The sequence below is a fragment of the Manis javanica genome, chromosome 1 (genome assembly GCF_040802235.1).
Source record: "Manis javanica isolate MJ-LG chromosome 1, MJ_LKY, whole genome shotgun sequence".
Taxonomy (NCBI): domain Eukaryota; kingdom Metazoa; phylum Chordata; class Mammalia; order Pholidota; family Manidae; genus Manis; species Manis javanica.
Genome location: NC_133156.1, coordinates 38,798,582 through 38,811,615, shown reverse-complemented (window position 1 = coordinate 38,811,615; position 13,034 = coordinate 38,798,582). Strand labels below are relative to the sequence as shown.

At 45.9% G+C, this 13,034-nt stretch overlaps 1 protein-coding gene and 1 pseudogene across 3 annotated transcripts in view; both read right to left on the bottom strand.

Moving 5' to 3' along the window:
* Positions 1 to 257: 257 nt before the first annotated feature.
* CYFIP2 (cytoplasmic FMR1 interacting protein 2) overlaps positions 258 to 13,034 on the bottom strand; it is a 117,266-nt gene continuing 104,489 nt past the window's right edge. For all 3 annotated transcript variants that reach the window (XM_037025120.2, XM_037025121.2, XM_017677272.3), the window contains 4 exons: positions 12,693 to 12,787; positions 6,982 to 7,220; positions 5,416 to 5,563; positions 258 to 3,131 (listed from right to left, as the gene is read on the bottom strand). In XM_037025120.2, coding sequence (XP_036881015.1) covers positions 2,964 to 3,131; positions 5,416 to 5,563; positions 6,982 to 7,220; positions 12,693 to 12,787 — 650 coding nt within the window. In that variant the 3' untranslated portion in view covers positions 258 to 2,963. The remainder of the gene's footprint in view (positions 3,132 to 5,415; positions 5,564 to 6,981; positions 7,221 to 12,692; positions 12,788 to 13,034) is intronic.
* Positions 7,232 to 12,681, bottom strand: LOC108407729 (large ribosomal subunit protein eL42-like; annotated as a pseudogene).

Here is a 13,034-nt window from a genome sequence, read left to right as displayed (position 1 = left end):
CGGTGCCCATGCACTTCGGGCCTGATGTATTAGTTCCCATTCTTCTTCTTAAAACAAGGATCTTGGGAACTTACATTTGGTGGGACTATGAAATCCCTAAGAGCGGAATCTATCACCTCTACCCTGCCTAGTGTGAATCAGTTTGTAAGGAGACTCCCTCCTCTCGCAGGTCATTCCCCCAGTCACCGGATTTGATGTGGCCTTCCCCAAATCAGTAAGCACTGGAGCAGGACAAGGAGTCGAGACCAGGATGCTGGTTTCACTAGTCTGGAAGCAGTTTTAATGGAGATGGAAATGTTTATCAACTTAACACAGGTACCCAAAATACAAAGCAAAATATTGTCTTCAGCTGCATAGCAAATATGATTTAAGAATTTAACATTGTTCTTTGATCACAAGCGTAAATATAAGTCACCATAAATAAATGTAAATTCATTGTACAAAATTCCCCAACAACTCTTAATATTGACAATTTCTGAAACAATTTTTTTTAAACTTTTTAAAACCTAAGATTTTTTTTTCTGGTTCTTAGACACACACAAAAAGAGAGGAGGCAGTAATATCAAGGAGGAAAGAATATTAAGCCTGTTTGGTGTTCATAAATAAAGGCTGCTGGCAAGCCAGGGATATGAAATGTCTCTGCTGAAGGTGAAGGCTTCAATTTACTGGGATCAAGTCTCTTGACAATAATGGGATTCTGCCCAGAGGGTCAAACTCAGGGTTATGAATGCAGGGTGGGAAGGGAGGGTTGCTGCAAAAGCAATCTCACCATATTGATGATTCAAATCCCCACAAAAGCAACGGTCAGGGATTTGGAATGAACTCCAAGACTTCATAGCTCATCACGTGTCTGAAAGAGCTGCTGTTCCCACGTAGGACTGAAGATTTGGAAGGCCTGGAGCTTAGAGGTGTCATGTCAGCCTAAAGGCGTGTTCTACCATGTTGTTTCACCTCTCTTTGCCTTTGGTACACATCAGCTGTCATCAAGAGAAAAACTTAGATATCAAAATAGGAAGGGGCAGCTCCAGACAGGAGCTTCTACTCTAACCCACTTTCCTTCCCTACTAATGATCAATGTTTTCTTTCATGGCTCAGTGGGAGCTCAAAGCCCAAGGTGAGCAGGAGAGAGGATTCCACCGCAGTGGTCCTCAGGCTTGTGTGAGCAAGAGAACAACTCAGAGTCTGTGGACAGTGCTCATTTCTTGACATTACTTCCAGAGATGCTGAGTTAGTGGGTGTGAGGGGGGGTCCAGGAGACTGCGCTCAGTGTGCTAACCTCAGGGGCCCTAATGGAGGCGGCCTTTGGGCCACACTTGGCAGGCCCTACCTTTCTCCTCCCTGGTGAGCAGAGTGTATCACACAAACTTCTTCCTACAGACACGTCGTTGCCCTTCCCATGGGGTTAGAATGGGCATCTGATTAATGGTGACCCTTCCCACTCATCTACCCTGAGGGACAGGATCCTTATTATTCTATTTTCTCTCTTTTCTTTTCCTCTCTGGGCTGGGAGAGAAATATCAAATGCCTCACTTTATATTTTCTTACGAACTCTAGGTCACAGTCTCCCTTTGAGGAGGTGCTCTGTAATCAACATTCACTTTCCCAAGGCTTCCATCCTTCTGAACAGGTTCCCCACGCATGGAAGGAGATTCTGCAAGGAAGTCTGGTTCAGCCTGGGAAAAGGAAGTAGATCTGCCCTTGTGAGATATGCCCTGTACCTCAAAATCTAAGTTAAGAAACATTAATGAAATTGATAGCAAAAGACAAAACGTCCCAAGCATCTTTCAGCTTCCGAGACAATGGAAGTCCTGGCTCACTAAAACAGGACTCCTTTTTGGGGGCGCATATTGGGATTAAAGGCTCACTGATGGGGGTTATTTGTATGCCTCACCTCCCTGACCCTAATATATATGCTTTTGGCTTTTGCTGAAGTACCTTTTTAGTATTTTCCTTCTGGTGGGAGTTTCCCCTGATGAGTCTGAGCAAAGAAATGGTGCCTAACTTGGCTGCCAGTGCCTGTGGGCGGCACATGCCTGACTTGGTCAACACTGCGTTCCTGGTGCCCACTGCCCTGGGAGGCTTGGAGCTCACCATGTGTCTGCTTAATGAATAAAGGGGCCATCTCAGCATGGTCTAACTGCCTTCTGTTTGGGGTTCTGAGATTCCTGGCTGTGTTCATAAATACTGCCTCCACACAGGGCGCCTGACCATCTTCCTGCCCCAATTCCACTCAGTGGGACATGGTTGTGAGTACATTTCTGAGTTTTCTCCGGGAGTGCCCTGAGAGGGGGGTTAGGGTATGGTTTGGGGAATCTGCAGAAGGCCAGGCCCAATACCATCGACCACGGCTCTAATATCGGGAACCTCGCCCTCTGTTCACCCTGGCTCCTGCGCCTGCTTCAGGAGCACTCTTGGTGGTAGCCTCCCTGGTGTCCAGAGCAGGAGGAGATGCTGCCACCTGGGAAAACGGGGGGAGGGAGCCAGAGGAGGTGAAGAAGCCAGTAAGTGTAGGCACGCCTGTCCGGCCAGACTGCCATCTCAGGGTGTGGCCATGCTCTTTTACTTGATCTCTGAGACTTCAGTCCTGAGGTCACATGTGGGCACTGGGTAGGGTGTTGTCATCTTGGGAAGCAACCATGGATGTAGGGTGGGACCGTGAGATGGAAAAGAGTGGAACTAGGGCTCTTCACACGGCTCAGGGAAAAAAGGGAAAAAAGCACATAGTGCCCTGTTTCTTTTTTTGTTTAGTTTTGTTTTTCATTTACACTATGGAAAAACCACCATGGAGATGTCAGGGGAGAGCATGCACTGGCCCAGCCCTTGGGAGGAGGAGATGTGTTTGGGGAGGTTCTGGTCTGCTTCTAGGTCCATCCCACACGTGATCGTCAGCCCTGGTGCAGGCTGGCCATGGTTTCCTCTCCTGCTGCTGCTTCTCCCAGTCGAGGGTCTGCAGGTCCTCTGGCCTAGCAGGTGGTGGCCAGGGACTGATGGATGGGCGGCTGGAAGCAGCGCACATGTTCCACGGTGGAGCTGTCCGTTTCCACAGACTTCATGTACTTGTTCAGGATGGCAAAAACCTCATTGTTCAAGATCTGGTACTTCCTAATTCTATCTGCCATCTTCTTCAGGGGCTGCAGAAGGAGACAGGGTTGTGCAGGTTAGGGGCGGGAAAGGGTGATAGAGGGATGAAACAAGCAGAGAAGAATTCAGCGAGGTCAGGGTTCAGGGTCCAGGGTCCTGATGCTTCGTCACTTTCTTCTCTAGAGACCTTCTATGGGTTCCCAGAGCTTGGCAATCAAAACTTTGGCCATAAAATCCTTTGTGAGTTTCAAAACTTACTATAAAATTACAGTTATCAAAGCAGTGTGGTACTGGCATGAAGACAGCAATACAGACCAATGGAATTGAGGGCCCAGAAAGAAACTCTTCCATATGTGGTCAAATGATTTTCAACAAGGGTGTCAAGACCATTCAGTGGAGGAGAAAGGATGGTCTTTTCATCAATGGTACCAGGGCAACTGGATATTCACATGCAAAAGAATGAAGTTGCATCTTTACCTTATGCCACATACAAAAAATTATCTTAAAATGGATCAAAGACCTAAACATAAGAGCTATATCTACAGAACTCTTAGAAGAAAATATAGATCAAGAGCTTCATGACATTGAATTTGGCAATGATTTCTTGGATGTGACACCAAAAGCATAGGTAAGAAAAGAAAAAAAACATTGGACTGTATCAAAATTAAAAACTTGTACACAGCAAAGGACACTCTCAACAGAGTGAAACGGCAACTTCTGGGATGGGAGAAAATGTTTGCAAATCATATATCTGATAAGAGATTATTATCATCCAAAATATATAAAGAATTTCCATAATTCAACAACAAAAAGAAACAGCCCAAATAAAGAATGAGAAAAGGACTTGAATAGACATTTCTTCAAAGAAGATAAACAAATAAACAATAAGCAAATGAAAAGATGCTCAACACCACTAATCACTAGGGAAATGGGAATCAAAACCAAAATGAGACACTTCATATCCGTTAGGATGGCTATTGCCAAAACAATTCCCCCAGAAAATAACAAGTGCTGGGAAGGATATGGAGATGTTGGAACTCTTGCGTATTGCAGGAGGGCATGTAAAACGGTGCAGCCACTGTGGAAAACAGTATGGCAGTTCCTCAAAACTTGAAAATAGAATTCCCAGGTGATCCAGCAATTCCATTTCTAGGCATATACCCAAAAGAAATGACAGCAGGGGTTTGAACACACATTTTGTACACACACACACACACACACACACACACACACACACACACACACACACACTCATAGCAGTAATATGCACAACAGCCAAAAGGTGAGTGCTCATCAGGTGAATGGATAGAACAAAATGCGGGATATACGTGCAATAGCATATTATTCAACCTTAAAAAGGAAGGAAGTTCTGACACATGCTACATGGGAAACCTGAACACATTATACTAAGTGAAATAAGGCAGCCACAAAAGGACAAATACTGTACTATTCCATTTATATGAATTACCTTAGAGCAGTCAAATTCATAAAGACAGAAAGTGGAAGGGGGGTTACCTGAGGCCTAGGGAGGGGAGAATGGGGACTTAGTGTTTAATGGGTAGAGTTTCAATTTGGGAAGCTGAAAAGTTCTGGAGATGGATGGTGGTGATGGCCGCACAACAATGTGAGTGTACCTAATGTCACTCTACACATAAGATGGCTAAAATGGTAAATTGTATGTATGGATATTCTAACACACTGGCAAAAAAAAGCCCTTTATGAGGTGAATCCTGCCTCTTTTTCCTTTCAGCTGGTCCTGGAGACCCCTTTTCCTTCCAGCCATGTGTCTTCATGCCTCTGTACCTTTGCTCTAGCTGTTCTTCTGTCTGGAACACCTACCCACCCTGCACCCCATTTTCTGCCTGGCTATTTGCTGCTGGTCATTCTGGATTTAGCCCAAACATCATCTCCACTGGGAGCCCTTCTCTGTGCCCACTCCCTGGCCCCCCGGCTGGCTTAGACAGCCTTGTCCATGCTCCCGCAACAGCCCTGCTGACCCGCAACAGCACTTGTCCTGTCCCTGCACCTGCACCACTTCCGTGGGCAGCGTTAGTTCGTGTGATGAGGAACCAGCGTCAGCAGCACTGGACTGGCCCAGAGAAGGTATATTTCAGGACTGGGGCCCAGCCCTGCCCTGTGGGCTGACCTGACCCATCCCTGTGGGTTATGAGCAAATTGAGTCCTGGTTTTCTACAAGAAGGTCCTCGGCCACCGAGTGTCCTTGACCACTGGCGGTGTGGAGGGTCAGCTTCGTAAGCAGTTCACCCTCCTCAGGTGAAAGCTTGCTCGCCAGGTCTGGCCCCATCTCCCAGGCCCCAGCCACGAGTTGCTTACCACATTCTTAATGATTTCATCCTTCCCGTCCTGCCTCTGGACTTTAAGCAAGTGGTAACAGAAGTCAAACAGGTCAAAGCGGCGCTGCTGGCCCAGCAAGACAATAATGGAGCAGCCAGCCCAGTTCAAGCCGTCCCCGAAGCACTGCCTGGGATGGGGGAGAGGAAGCAGCTGGGGTGAGAGGCGGGGAGGGAGGGGACCTCACCTCGGGCCAGGAGTACAGCCAGCGAGCAGGCCCGTCTCCGTCAGTTCTCTTCATCTGTGAGATGCGTACAGGGGGGAGGTGTGAGCATGGGCTCATTCATCCTAGGGATTGTGGTTATAAGTCCTTCTAATCACAAAGAGGAATCAGTCTGTTACCCCCCCGACGTCAGAAACATCACCTTTGAAGAAAACAAGTTTGCAGAAAAAAATCCAACCAGCCCTTGAGATTTATGTGGCTGATTAAAATTCTGCTGCGAATATGTCTTGGCTCTATAAAGGAGCCGGAGGAACACCTGTGAGGTGCATGGCCATTTCAAGCCAGGAGTCCACCTGGCCAGTGCAGGCTGAGAGGGCAGGGGAGGGGCACGGGGAGTGGACGAGTGTGTGTGGAGGGCTGGGGGCCATGCCGTGAGTCCTCGTGGGCCGGGTAAAGCACAGCCTACATGCCCCTAGCCCTCAACAGCAACTTGGCCAATTTGGAGGGGGGTGGGTCATTTCTCTGCTCTCTTCATGGTCTTCCAGCAGTAGCCAAGGCCCAGTGACTAATCTGAAAACAGCCTCCCCAGCCCAGGCCCAACACTGCGTCCTCTGGAAGCCTCCTCTGGCCGTCCTGCATTTTCTCTGGAGCCCCTGGCTCTGAGGGCAGGCCTGGTCGGCTTCCTCACCACTGACCCTGAGGTGGCTGGGTTAGTGAAGGAAGAACTGGACTCCGCTTCTGCCTTCTCTGAGGACAGGACTGGATCACTCTTAAAGACCCCATTTTTCAGGAGTACAGGCCTCATGAGACAGGCTACCATGAGCAAGTCAGGGCCTAACCTCAGCCAGGGAAGCCTGTCTCTGTTCTATAAACCCTGGAGTTTTGTTGGGGGTGAAGTGGGAAGTGAGGTTCTTAATGCCAAACCCCATCAAGACTCCCTCCTGCCCATTCCATCAGCCTAGTCACCAGTCCCAGAGAAGTCCTGAGCCCTGAAGCCCACACTCATGACCACACTCTACGCCTCTGCCTCCAGCTACTTGTTGCCTTTCCTGGAATGTTCCCTTCTCTCCTCTAAAAGCTGAATCCCAGGCAATGTCTGTGAATTAAATGCCAGTAACTCACTTGTCTCCCTTTTCAGACACCTGTCATCCTTCCTGCCCTTGTTACCAAGCAACCTCAATACTGTGCCTGACGTCCGTGCATCCTGTGTCCTCTCAGGCCCATGAACCCGTGAGATGGGTGCCATCCACTCTGGTCCAGCATCGGTGTTAGTCTATGTCACCTGATAAATGGGGTGGAAAACCCCATCCCTGCCCACTGTTTGGACTGAGCTCTGGCAGCCTGGTGATTCACAGGTGGGGGACTGTCTTCCCTGGGGTACTCACTCAGCTGTGAACTCGTTGGTCCCCACGGGGATGCAGTAGACAAACTGCATGGCACTCCAGAGCCGGTGGAATTCCACGCACTCATCCACATGCATGACACCATTGGTGGGTGGTGGGCCTCGCCAGATGGGGTCCTGCAGGTAGCTCCGAATGCGGGTCAGGATGACCTCAAACATGGACAGGCCACAGCACAGCCGCTCCTTGGTCAGCAGGTCACCCTCCCGAGCAATGGCGATTTGCTGGGAACAGAAGTATATAAACCTTCTCTCCACACTGGACCCCTTCTTCCATCTCTCACCAGAGAGTCCCAAACCCCAAGCCTGGTCACGCCTGGAATTCATTCACAAGAACTGATACCCTGACTGGAACAGGTCACTAACTTTATAAACCTTAGTGCAATAGCAGGGACATTTTGTGGTCTTACTTATGGTTAAGTAAAACTTAGAAGCCATCAGAGAGGAATACTTGAATTAAAAAATTTTTGATTGACCATCTAATGAAATGCTAGCTAGTCACTGAAAAGACTGAGATGACACTGCCACTAGTTCCTACCCCTGGAGTGTGGGCAATGTGCCAGGCCCTGGTATAAGCTATGTATTCCTCCCATCTGCCCCATGAAATAGGCGTCATTATTATCCCTGTTTTAACAGACGAAGAAACTGAGGTTCAGAGAGGCAGCCAGTGAGTGGCAAAGCTGGTAACATAGAGCAAGTTGCAGAAAAGGACGTATACTACAATCCTATTAAAAATATCAACAAATAATCCCACAGACAAACAAAACTGTGTGTGTATGTGTTAAACACTTTAAAAGGACACAGCAGTAGTGGGAGCAGATGGGCTTAGAGAAGTGGGAGGGATTTTCACTTCTTACTTTAAATACCCTGTACAGTTCAATGCGCTACAATTGAACCTATGCTACTCTTCTAAATTTGCCAGTAATTTCATAAAATTACTTCCTCTAACTAGAAGTCCCCTGACCACTGTAAACAACCTCCATTAATAATTTAAACTGGCTTCTCATCTGGGCCCTGGTTACTGCATCTCTATAATCAGCTGGCTTGACAAGCACCCCAAAACATTGTACTGTTACGTTATCAGTATAAACATCTAGGGGTCAAGGTCTCAGAAGTCATCTGCAAAGTAAGATAGATAGATTTTAAAATTCAAGGTCAAAGTAATGCCTCCAAATCCAGGGGCACAGCTAAAGAGGGCTGACTTCTGAGACGGAGAGGTCCACAGGGCACTCAGGGGGTTAGTGCCCCAGAGGGAAGCTTCCCCACAGAACTCATTTTACAGGGTTCCTGTGGGAAGCCTGCCTGGCTTCTCCCTGTAAGCTCCCACCTTGGAACCCCAGAAAGAGGGCAACCTCTAAATTAATCCACGGAGAGAAATGAGTCAGGAAACAGCAACGTCGGAGCCTATCAGAATAGGGGCCATGAGTGCAGTTGTCATGACAACTGTCAACTGCAAGAAGTCTAGGATAAAAGAGTGAAGTGGGGAAGAGGAGTTCGACAATGTGTATTTCAAATATGAAGGAGAGGGGACCCTGATTCACTGACTTATTTGATTCCGTAGGCAGAGACAGACAGCTCCTGAGCAGAAAGGAGACCACTCAGGTGGCCACAGTCAACGAGAACCATCCATCTCTTTTAAAAAGTCCTGAACGGACTGCGTGAGCCTCTTCTCACCAGGCAACGCTCTGAGCTGGCACGTGGATGCTGGAGAGGCTTCCACTTCAGGGCCCTGGTGCAGGGAAGACTCTCAGGGAGTATAAAGGACCCAGGTTCATTCTCAAGTAAGGAACGTTTTTCTTCATGAATGAACACTGAGAGCTCTGGCTTACTAATTAATCTTCTGTGCCTTTAGTCAGTCTGAATTAATTCTTAGGGCCTGACAATTATGGTGGAAACTAAAAAATCAGCAACGGGGTTTATAAATCTGCAGATAGACTCTGAATTATGGTGACCACCCCCCGCCTACTACAGCCAACCAAAGGGCCCTTGACTAAAATGATTTAAGAGCGCCTGTCCCTTTTCTCAAAAAAGTGTTTACCTTTGCAGTTTTTTCCTGTGAACTATAAAAGGAAGTGGGAGGGATTTTCACTTCTTACTTTAAATACCCTGTACAGTTCAATGCGCTACATGGTTGCTGGGCAAAATCTGGAATAAAAATTTTCAAAAAGTTATAAGTAAGAGAATAAAAAGCTTCCACTAACTTCATTACCCAGAGGTGAGCTTTTTAAAATACTGATGGTTTATTTATGTTTAGGTATGTGAGTTGTGTGTATGCATCCATATTTAACAAAATTTGGACCATATTTTCTATATTGCTATATTCTCTTGTTATCGGCAACCTAAAAAACCATTCCCTTCAATATTTTTTCAAGCGCACCTAAAATGGCCATTGATATACCATCACTTATTGAGTCTTCTACTCTTATTGGTTATTTTAAATAGTTTATAAATTTTCACCATTACAGACAATTCTCAAACAACAACCTTTATGCATTAATACTTTTTAAGCTTATCTCTGGTCATTTTCTTAAGATAAAATCCTTTAACTATTCCATTGAAGAGTGTAAATATTTTAAAAGGCTTTTGCTACACAGCAGCAAACTGGCTTCAAGAAAAGCTGAGCTACTGTATCTCTGCCTGTGGGAGGGGAGCTCCTGGTAGCCTCACCAGCCCTCTACAGTCATGAAGAAAAGTCCTTTGCCAGTTTAGGAGATGAAAATTGCACCCCATTCTTCTAATCTACATTTCATTGCTCACTGGTAAGGCTAAACACTTTGTTTGTTGGCATCTATATTTTTTATTTGTGGGTTTTCTCTCATGTCCTCTCTTCTTTGGATATATCTATCACTTTTTTTTTCAAGTGAAAGAACATAACCTCAAGATTTTATTGTCTTCTTAATAAAACAAAATAGGAAGATTGGAACTGGATCACTTGGCCCTTTCTCTTCTTATGTCCTCCCAGTTGAAAATGTTTGCATCTCTTTAACAGCCAGCACTTTCTTAGATGTGCAGTTGGGCTTAACACATTCAAGCCTCAGCTCAAACTTCTTCGTAGTTTTTAGCTTTTTTCTGGAAATGTGGCTTAGTCAGCCCACCACAGCCACTTGCCTCCCATTATAACGCCGCTTTCCCTGGGCATACGGAGAATCCTTGCCTTTCTCTTACTGTGTCACTTTATGGGGTTGGTGCTTGCCACACCTCTTACAGAAAGTCTTGTGGGTTTTAGGAATATTCACCATGTTTACGAGAGCATTATTGGCACGGAAAGTTCTATCATTTTCTTTTTGCTTTGAAAATGGACATTAAAGATCATCTGCCGCAAACATCCCCAATATGGTGACTTGGTGTTATATATATTATGTGTGTATGTTGTCTAACAAAAATTTTATCCATTTCTTTTCTATTCTACTCAGTGGGGGATTGTTCTCCCTTTCTGCCATTCTTTTCTGAGTTAATAAAGGAACACAAAAAGCATCTGGGAAACCATGTGAAAATAAATTTCTGCAGGTAGTACTCTGACATGTAGTATCCTTTGGAGGAGAATAATCTCTCAATACTCCTTCATTACATAAACCTCTGTTTTGTGGAAGTCCTTTTTATTTGTTCATCATAACGATCATGAAAGGCAGCTCAACTTTCTAGTAGCAAACAGCTATTGGCCCATTTTACAGATGGAAAATAAAACTGAGATATTAAGTATCTAGTACTGGTGACAATTCATGGGTGAAGCTGGGACAAGGTCCCTGTCTTTTGACCTCCCCTGCCAGAGTGTCCTTTCCATGATAATGCTGAGCAACAGGTCAGGTCCCCTCAATGTGTTCTAGAAACAAATGAAAACAATGTAATACTGCTAAAACCTCCTGACTTTAAATTTGTAGCAGAATCTGTCACTGAACTAGATACTATGTGAGTTCCCTGAACCCCAGCGATCTTGGAAGTTAGCATTCTGTTAACTTTCTTTGGTCTGTGGGATGACTAAGTTTTGAACTATTCCTTGAGGGCTGGGAGACTTAGAAAACTGGCACTTCTTCTCCAGCAGAATGTCTAGGCTTTTGTTTGTTAAATACACAGCATTTAACAAATTGAGATTTCTATCAGTTCCATGGAAATGGTGTTCACCAGAACAGGGAAGGAATTCAGTCTTCTAAGTAGAAACACATGCCAAACACTGGGTGCGAGAGGCTGGATTCTTGTAGGATGACACCAGCAGGGGAGCAGACACATTTATGTATTGCTGGCTTGGGGGATTTCTCCCTAAAAGGAAATCTTTGGAGGATCTCCTCTGTTCAGCCCCTGCAGGCCAAAAAGGAAAATGTCAGCACTCCACAGCATCTGAATTCTCTCTGGGGTGACTCAAAGGACCCAAATGCCCCTGAAGGTTTTGCGACCGTTGACAGGAGGAGGGTGGCATGCAGGGGGTCTGGCCGGGGTTGTTCATCATGACGCAGGGGCACAGCAGGCTCTGCAGTGTGCTCCAAATACTTGCCATGTTTTTTGAGAGAAGAGGCTGCCTTCTGCCCTCTGCTGAGGATGAGTCCTTCAGACCCTTAGGCTTTTGTGATAGTAGGAGAGGGGACCACATGAATGCAAATCAAAGAGCAGATTTGAATCTTAAACCTTTGCAACAGTGGGCTTTGATGAACAGAACAAACCACCCTGGTGTGTCTCACTGGGGCGCTCTGCTTTCCTTCCTCCTGTGCTCCTCCCCAGGCCCCCTCAAAGTGGGCAGATAGCTCAGATCAGCTTGAAAGGAGACAGCACGTGCTTTCTGTTGCTCTTCCCATTTCTCCTCTTTCCTGCCTCCCTCCATGGTCTGTGAGTTCTCTGAAGGCGGGGGTCCTGTCTTACTCATTTCCATGTTCACAGCAACTGGTACAAGTTTGTAAAAATCAGTTTTAATTACAGAATTAACATACGAGCTCATTCACTTTTGAAAATATTGGAATATTTCAGGTAAAAGTGAAGTCTTCTTTGATATCCAGCCCCCATTTGTCTCTTTCATCTTTCTTCAGAGGTTGTCACCATTATGAACTAGGAGCAAATCATTTTGGGGGGAAAAATCTTACTTACCTGGTCTTGTTGTATGCATTAAAAAACAGGAATGGTATGATACTATATGAATCAAGTGCAACTTGCTTTATTCACCTACCCATGTGCTTATGATCTATCCACATGGATGCATCTAGATCTCAGTTTTCCTTTTCATTATTATGTAGAAAGGATGCAGCTTATAGGTGACTTGACCACATTTTATTTAGTCAACTCTTTACTGCTTGTTCCAGCATTTGCTTTAACAAACAATGTTTCAGTAAATGCCTTGCATTTCTATAAACGTCTTTCTAGCAAAGATACCCAGAAGTGAACTGGCTGGCTCTCAGGGTGTGTGGAGTTTTAATTCTGAGAGATAACTTAGCAGAATTCCTGATACCTACTAGGAGCATAACAGATGCTTTTCTGACTTCCTTCATTCTTGGCAGGATAGATGATACAGGGTATAGAAGAAGGAACTCAGGCCTGAGTGTCAGCAAATCTCATTCTAGACCTGTCTCTGCTGCTAAATGGGCTTTGTGGTGTTAGACATTCTCTTCTTCTCTCTAGGCCTCAGTTTCCCCACCTGTAAAATGAGGAGGTTGGACCAAATGTTCTCCCTCTGAAGTTTCTTTTGCTTCTCAAGAGTCCCTGACGTAAGGATCATACCTGAGGGGTCCCTAGCCGCTCTATCAGAGGGACCAGGTGAAGCGGGGCATACTTGGCTTCCAGGCGTTTCATCCGGACCTCCAGACGCTCCCCCTCTGCAAAGCAGCAGCAAAGCAGAAAATGAAACACCGGGGCAACTGGGGAAGGTAAAATTCTCAGAGCACCTGGCTACGTACGTGTTCCAAAACTTGATGGGGCAGGCAGAATTGTTCTCCTTGGTTCTGGGAAGTGTGATCAAGACTCACTACCAGGAAAAATGTTCTATTTTCTCTGTCCAACCATGGAATCACCTACCTTGTGGGGTGGTGAGTTCCCCATCACTATAAAAACTTAAACCAAGGC